Source organism: Cucurbita pepo, chromosome LG08, assembly GCF_002806865.2.
Source record: "Cucurbita pepo subsp. pepo cultivar mu-cu-16 chromosome LG08, ASM280686v2, whole genome shotgun sequence".
In the NCBI taxonomy this organism is placed as follows: Eukaryota; Viridiplantae; Streptophyta; class Magnoliopsida; order Cucurbitales; family Cucurbitaceae; genus Cucurbita; species Cucurbita pepo.
In genome coordinates, this window is record NC_036645.1 from 4,292,430 (window position 1) to 4,300,420 (window position 7,991).

Sequence of the window (7,991 nt, forward strand, 5' to 3'; positions counted from 1 at the left end):
ACTCAACCTAACCCAACAGGTAAACAGAGGATTGAGTTGAGAACTCTATTCTAATTGCTTGCGTCACCCACTCAACTGACTTGAAATTTTGAGTTAGTCCAAAAGATTTCTTCAACCCAGCTCGTATACCATCTTAGAGATAATATATGGTTTGAATTTTTGAACAACCTCATGCAACCCAATTCAATAAAACCAAAAATGCTTTTGGTTGCATGAAACAAAAAACAAACCCTTTTGAGAATTCATGGCCGGCATGGCTAACCTTCAAAGTTTTTATGGTGTCCTTTTGTGACCAAATTTGTGAGCATCGATTCAGTTAGATACAAGGCGGTTCCAATATGAAGACCGACATTTTTTTTTGTTATATCGAGCTATTGAAATTTTTTCTGTAACCCTACTTTGTCACTGTACCAGTCTTGAACTCCTTACGAGTGTGAAAATTATCCTCCCAAACCATCACAAACCGACATTTTTTTTGTTATATCGAGTCACTGACATTTTTCTGTAACCCTACCTCGTCTCTGTACTAGTCTCGAGCTCCTTACGAGAGTGAAAATTATCCTCCCAAATCATCACAAACCGACATTTTTTTGCTATATCGAGCCACTGACATTTTCCTGTAGTTCTTGTGATTTAACCACAAATAGAAACGTGCAAGTTGTTGATATAGATAGTAATAATTGTCTACCCAACGCATTCTAAAGTTACGATTCTTAATCGAGACAATCGATATAAATCATTTCGTACCATCAACTCATGTTATCTTGTAGAAAATATGGAGTTCAAAGGTCACGTACCAAAAAAAATATTGGCTTTATTATTCCCTAAGAAAATACCAAAAAGAATATACTAAGAAATGCCTCCTTCACTCGGCCATCTATAAATAGGCCAAAGTCCACCATTTTCACAGCACAAAGCAGCGATTCAATCCCATTTTTGTGCTTAATTCTTCATTCAATATGATGAATTTCAAGCATTCCCTTTTCTTTGCTACCCTTCTTTCTCTTTCACTTACCCCTTGTTTTTGCTTCAATCCCAAATCCCTTAATCTCTCCAACTATGACTCCTACGATTCTAATTCCGGCTGGTCTCCGGCCGTCGCCACCTGGTACGGCAGCCCAGTCGGCGCCGGGAGCGACGGTACTTCTCCACCCTCCACTCCAATTCCATTGAATATTGTTTTTACATTTCTTTATAATATGACTGTTTTTTAGGAGGTGCGTGTGGGTATGGAAGCGCGGTGGGGGAACCACCATTCTCGTCGTTGATTGCCGCGGGAGGCCCTTCCTTGTTCAAATCCGGCAAGGGCTGTGGTGCTTGTTATCAAGTGAAGTGCTTGGGAAAGGGCGCCTGCTCCCGGAATCCGGTGACGGTGGTTATAACTGACAGTTGTCCTGGCGGTTCCTGTGCTTCCGACGCTGTCCATTTCGACCTCAGCGGCACTGCTTTTGGTGCTATGGCTGCTTCTCGTCGTGCCGATGAGCTCCGCAATCTTGGCGTACTGCAGATTCAATATAAAAGGTATGCATTAACTCTGGTTAATCATGATTTAACTCGAGTTAACCACGGGTTTAATTTAAATAATAATAATAATAATAATAAAGAAACATATATAGTATATACATTCTAATATTCAACCAAAATATTTCTCCCACCACTTAAATTTATGATTTATTAAAACACGACCAATAATTTGTTGGGATTTTGAAACAAATCGTGTTAGAAATCACGACTCTCCACAGTTATATGATATTGTCCACTTTGAGCATAAGCTATCATGACTTGACTATGAGCTTCCCATAAGACCTCATATCAATGGAGATATATTCCTTACCTTTAAATTATTCTTGTTGAACACAACTCTCAGTGGGAAACACTCATACTTGAGTATAAGCTATCAGAGGCCTCATAACAATGGAGATATATTCCTTAGTTGTAAATTATTCCTTGGGATGGTTGAACACAACTCTTTGTAGGAAACACGAATTTATGATTTATTAAAACACGACCAATAATTTGTTGGGATTTTGAAACAAATCGTGTTAGAAATCACGATTCTCTACAATAATATGATATTGTCAAAGCATAAGCTATCATGACTTGGCTCTAGATTTTCCCAAAAGGCCTCACAACAATGGAAATATATTCCTTACTTGTAAATTATTCCTTGGAATGGTTGAACACAACTCTGTGTGGAAAACACTCATATTTGAACGTAAGTTATCATGGTTTGGCTGTGGGCTTCCCCAGAACGCCTCATAACAATTGAGATATATTCTTTACACAACTTTCTACAGGAAACAGTTACATTTTTTATTTAAACTAATCGAGAAGAGATCACAAGACACTGTGAATATGTTTTAGACAAGCAGAACTGTGACATTGACATGCAGGGTGGAATGCAAGTATGGTGGAACGTCGNTTGTGCTTAATTCTTCATTCAATATGATGAATTTCAAGCATTCCCTTTTCTTTGCTACCCTTCTTTCTCTTTCACTTACCCCTTGTTTTTGCTTCAATCCCAAATCCCTTAATCTCTCCAACTATGACTCCTACGATTCTAATTCCGGCTGGTCTCCGGCCGTCGCCACCTGGTACGGCAGCCCAGTCGGCGCCGGGAGCGACGGTACTTCTCCACCCTCCACTCCAATTCCATTGAATATTGTTTTTACATTTATTTATAATATGACTGTTTTTTAGGAGGTGCGTGTGGGTATGGAAGCGCGGTGGGGGAACCACCATTCTCGTCGTTGATTGCCGCGGGAGGCCCTTCCTTGTTCAAATCCGGCAAGGGCTGTGGTGCTTGTTATCAAGTGAAGTGCTTGGGAAAGGGCGCCTGCTCCCGGAATCCGGTGACGGTGGTTATAACTGACAGTTGTCCTGGCGGTTCCTGTGCTTCCGACGCTGTCCATTTCGACCTCAGCGGCACTGCTTTTGGTGCTATGGCTGCTTCTCGTCGTGCCGATGAGCTCCGCAATCTTGGCGTACTGCAGATTCAATATAAAAGGTATGCATTAACTCTGGTTAATCATGATTTAACTCGAGTTAACCACGGGTTTAATTTAAATAATAATAATAATAATAATAAAGAAACATATATAGTATATACATTCTAATATTCAACCAAAATATTTCTCCCACCACTTAAATTTATGATTTATTAAAACACGACCAATAATTTGTTGGGATTTTGAAACAAATCGTGTTAGAAATCACGACTCTCCACAGTTATATGATATTGTCCACTTTGAGCATAAGCTATCATGACTTGACTATGAGCTTCCCATAAGACCTCATATCAATGGAGATATATTCCTTACCTTTAAATTATTCTTGTTGAACACAACTCTCAGTGGGAAACACTCATACTTGAGTATAAGCTATCAGAGGCCTCATAACAATGGAGATATATTCCTTAGTTGTAAATTATTCCTTGGGATGGTTGAACACAACTCTTTGTAGGAAACACGAATTTATGATTTATTAAAACACGACCAATAATTTGTTGGGATTTTGAAACAAATCGTGTTAGAAATCACGATTCTCTACAATAATATGATATTGTCAAAGCATAAACTATCATGACTTGGCTCTCGGATTTCCTAAAAGGCCTCACAACAATGGAAATATATTCCTTACTTGTAAATTATTCCTTGGGATGGTTGAACACAACTCTGTGTGGGAAACACTCATATTTGAGCGTAAGTTATCATGGCTTGGCTATGGGCTTCCCCAAAACGCCTCATAACAATTGAGACATATTCTTTACTGGTAAATTATTCTTTGGGATTGTTGAACACAACTTTCTATAGGAAACACTTACATTTTTTATTTAAACGAATCGAGAAGAGATTACAAGACACAGAACTGTGACATTGACATGTAGGGTGGAATGCAAATATGGTGGAACGTCAATCCAGTTCGTGGTGGACGCAGGGTCGAACCCAAACTATTTTGCAGCTTTGATCGAATACGAAAATGGAGATGGAGTTCTTGGTTCAGTGGAGTTGAAACAAGCGCAGGGGTCGGGTTCATGGATTCCCATGAAGCAGTCATGGGGTGCAGTTTGGAAGCTGGACTATGGCTCCGCCCTTAAGGCTCCCTTCTCTTTCAGGCTCACTGCCCAGGAATCCAGGAAAGCCGTGGTGGCTAACAACGTGATTCCGGCAGGGTGGGAGCCGGGGAAGACTTATAGATCAGTGGTCAACTTCAAGGCTTAGTCAACGGAGTTTAATAGTAATGATAATTAGTATGAGTAAGAGAGGTTAATTAAGAGAAGTAAAATGTGCAATGAACCGAAAGTCAACTTTCTGGGTTAGTGAGGTTGCATGGTTGTATGGAAATAAAACCGAGTTTGTTTCGAAACTTTATATTTATATAATATATTCCCATTTGCGTTATTGACCTTATAATACACTTTTCGGTTATAATACTAACACCAACGGTCATCCAAATTTTAAATAATTATAATTGATATTTACTAAAATTGCATGTCTCTATTATAGTAATGTTTTTAATGTTTTTTTTTTTTTTTTGTAACTTCCCACCATTACACACTCCAATAAACAACCAATCCTCTCTTCAAATTTAACTACAAATGTAGGGGATTTCTTTTCTTTTATCCAATTTTGTTGCAATTTTTTAGTATTGATTTAGAAATTAAATGTCAATAATATAGAAGTTCGAGTAAATCACGTTAGATTAGCCGTCAAAGAATCTATTAAAAATTGGCCCAGAATATCTCGAGTTAAACTGGTTTAAAAAAAAAAAAAGAAATATAGAGAGAAAAAAAATCATTATTATTTTATGCCCTAAATCCTCATAATTAATTATTTAGTTTTTTAACAATAATTTTTATGATTTTATTTGTAATTTAAGTGTTATGCATGGTATGGATATCCAAGATTAATAATGTAATCTTGAACAGTATGTGGTTGCCATGTAAGAGTATCGTGTTCAAGTAATAACTTAAAAGGTCTATAGTACATGAATAAGGTTGGGTGTCTTATCCTGGTAAGACTATTGATATGACCCACTTTGTAATTGTTACAAATGATTGGATTCAAATCATTCATGTGGAGNTCTTTATAATATGACTGTTTTTTAGGAGGTGCGTGTGGGTATGGAAGCGCGGTGGGGGAACCACCATTCTCGTCGTTGATTGCCGCGGGAGGCCCTTCCTTGTTCAAATCCGGCAAGGGCTGTGGTGCTTGTTATCAAGTGAAGTGCTTGGGAAAGGGCGCCTGCTCCCGGAATCCGGTGACGGTGGTTATAACTGACAGTTGTCCTGGCGGTTCCTGTGCTTCCGACGCTGTCCATTTCGACCTCAGCGGCACTGCTTTTGGTGCTATGGCTGCTTCTCGTCGTGCCGATGAGCTCCGCAATCTTGGCGTACTGCAGATTCAATATAAAAGGTATGCATTAACTCTGGTTAATCATGATTTAACTCGAGTTAACCACGGGTTTAATTTAAATAATAATAATAATAATAATAAAGAAACATATATAGTATATACATTCTAATATTCAACCAAAATATTTCTCCCACCACTTAAATTTATGATTTATTAAAACACGACCAATAATTTGTTGGGATTTTGAAACAAATCGTGTTAGAAATCACGACTCTCCACAGTTATATGATATTGTCCACTTTGAGCATAAGCTATCATGACTTGACTATGAGCTTCCCATAAGACCTCATATCAATGGAGATATATTCCTTACCTTTAAATTATTCTTGTTGAACACAACTCTCAGTGGGAAACACTCATACTTGAGTATAAGCTATCAGAGGCCTCATAACAATGGAGATATATTCCTTAGTTGTAAATTATTCCTTGGGATGGTTGAACACAACTCTTTGTAGGAAACACGAATTTATGATTTATTAAAACACGACCAATAATTTGTTGGGATTTTGAAACAAATCGTGTTAGAAATCACGATTCTCTACAATAATATGATATTGTCAAAGCATAAACTATCATGACTTGGCTCTCGGATTTCCTAAAAGGCCTCACAACAATGGAAATATATTCCTTACTTGTAAATTATTCCTTGGGATGGTTGAACACAACTCTGTGTGGGAAACACTCATATTTGAGCGTAAGTTATCATGGCTTGGCTATGGGCTTCCCCAAAACGCCTCATAACAATTGAGACATATTCTTTACTGGTAAATTATTCTTTGGGATTGTTGAACACAACTTTCTATAGGAAACACTTACATTTTTTATTTAAACGAATCGAGAAGAGATTACAAGACACAGAACTGTGACATTGACATGTAGGGTGGAATGCAAATATGGTGGAACGTCAATCCAGTTCGTGGTGGACGCAGGGTCGAACCCAAACTATTTTGCAGCTTTGATCGAATACGAAAATGGAGATGGAGTTCTTGGTTCAGTGGAGTTGAAACAAGCGCAGGGGTCGGGTTCATGGATTCCCATGAAGCAGTCATGGGGTGCAGTTTGGAAGCTGGACTATGGCTCCGCCCTTAAGGCTCCCTTCTCTTTCAGGCTCACTGCCCAGGAATCCAGGAAAGCCGTGGTGGCTAACAACGTGATTCCGGCAGGGTGGGAGCCGGGGAAGACTTATAGATCAGTGGTCAACTTCAAGGCTTAGTCAACGGAGTTTAATAGTAATGATAATTAGTATGAGTAAGAGAGGTTAATTAAGAGAAGTAAAATGTGCAATGAACCGAAAGTCAACTTTCTGGGTTAGTGAGGTTGCATGGTTGTATGGAAATAAAACCGAGTTTGTTTCGAAACTTTATATTTATATAATATATTCCCATTTGCGTTATTGACCTTATAATACACTTTTCGGTTATAATACTAACACCAACGGTCATCCAAATTTTAAATAATTATAATTGATATTTACTAAAATTGCATGTCTCTATTATAGTAATGTTTTTAATGTTTTTTTTTTTTTTTTGTAACTTCCCACCATTACACACTCCAATAAACAACCAATCCTCTCTTCAAATTTAACTACAAATGTAGGGGATTTCTTTTCTTTTATCCAATTTTGTTGCAATTTTTTAGTATTGATTTAGAAATTAAATGTCAATAATATAGAAGTTCGAGTAAATCACGTTAGATTAGCCGTCAAAGAATCTATTAAAAATTGGCCCAGAATATCTCGAGTTAAACTGGTTTAAAAAAAAAAAAAGAAATATAGAGAGAAAAAAAATCATTATTATTTTATGCCCTAAATCCTCATAATTAATTATTTAGTTTTTTAACAATAATTTTTATGATTTTATTTGTAATTTAAGTGTTATGCATGGTATGGATATCCAAGATTAATAATGTAATCTTGAACAGTATGTGGTTGCCATGTAAGAGTATCGTGTTCAAGTAATAACTTAAAAGGTCTATAGTACATGAATAAGGTTGGGTGTCTTATCCTGGTAAGACTATTGATATGACCCACTTTGTAATTGTTACAAATGATTGGATTCAAATCATTCATGTGGAGACATGTAAGTGGGGGTATCTTATACAATGAGTTTGTATAAGACTGGACCAAAAAATATTTAATCTCTCTTTATAAATCCGTTAATTAAGAAGATTAATATTTCACATGATGATCATATGCGACTCGATCTTAATCTTGAGTAAGTTATGACGGCTGCCTGTGATGAGTTGTCCTTTAATTTACATGGGTGAAAATGACTCTATGTCTACCATTTTGGGGGTCTTGACTAAATAGAGAGTTGAGAATATAATATCATGAGATATAATTCACTTCTTTCCATATAACGAAAGTAGATGAGTTGTTCTCTTTGAGTACTGATTTTGGGACTTGAACAATGGGCCCCACCCTCTCATTGGCTCGAGAGGGACTTGGTTTATGATTAGATCATAAATGAATTGTTCATTAGAGAATTAGTAGTACTTAAGGTGAAAGATGTAATTACAAAGATAAAATAGACTTTTGACCCAGCTGTAATTATGAACAACTCGTGAAGGATCGACTTG

The 7,991-nt window shown here is 37.2% G+C and overlaps 2 protein-coding genes across 2 annotated transcripts; both read left to right on the plus strand.

Annotated features, from left to right (window-relative positions):
* The first annotated feature begins 959 nt into the window (after positions 1 to 959).
* On the plus strand, positions 960 to 4,220 carry LOC111800083 (putative expansin-B2). The gene is made up of 5 exons (XM_023683666.1): positions 960 to 1,140; positions 1,215 to 1,521; positions 2,394 to 2,626; positions 2,701 to 3,007; positions 3,887 to 4,220. The coding sequence occupies exons 1-5, from the start codon at positions 960 to 962 to the stop codon at positions 4,218 to 4,220; spliced, it is 1,362 nt and encodes a 453-aa protein (XP_023539434.1).
* A 666-nt stretch (positions 4,221 to 4,886) lies between these two features.
* On the plus strand, positions 4,887 to 6,627 carry LOC111800084 (expansin-B15-like). Its single transcript, XM_023683667.1, has 3 exons — positions 4,887 to 4,926; positions 5,108 to 5,414; positions 6,294 to 6,627. Exons 1-3 carry the CDS (start codon positions 4,887 to 4,889, stop codon positions 6,625 to 6,627), a joined length of 681 nt encoding a protein of 226 aa, XP_023539435.1.
* The last annotated feature ends 1,364 nt before the right edge of the window (positions 6,628 to 7,991 follow it).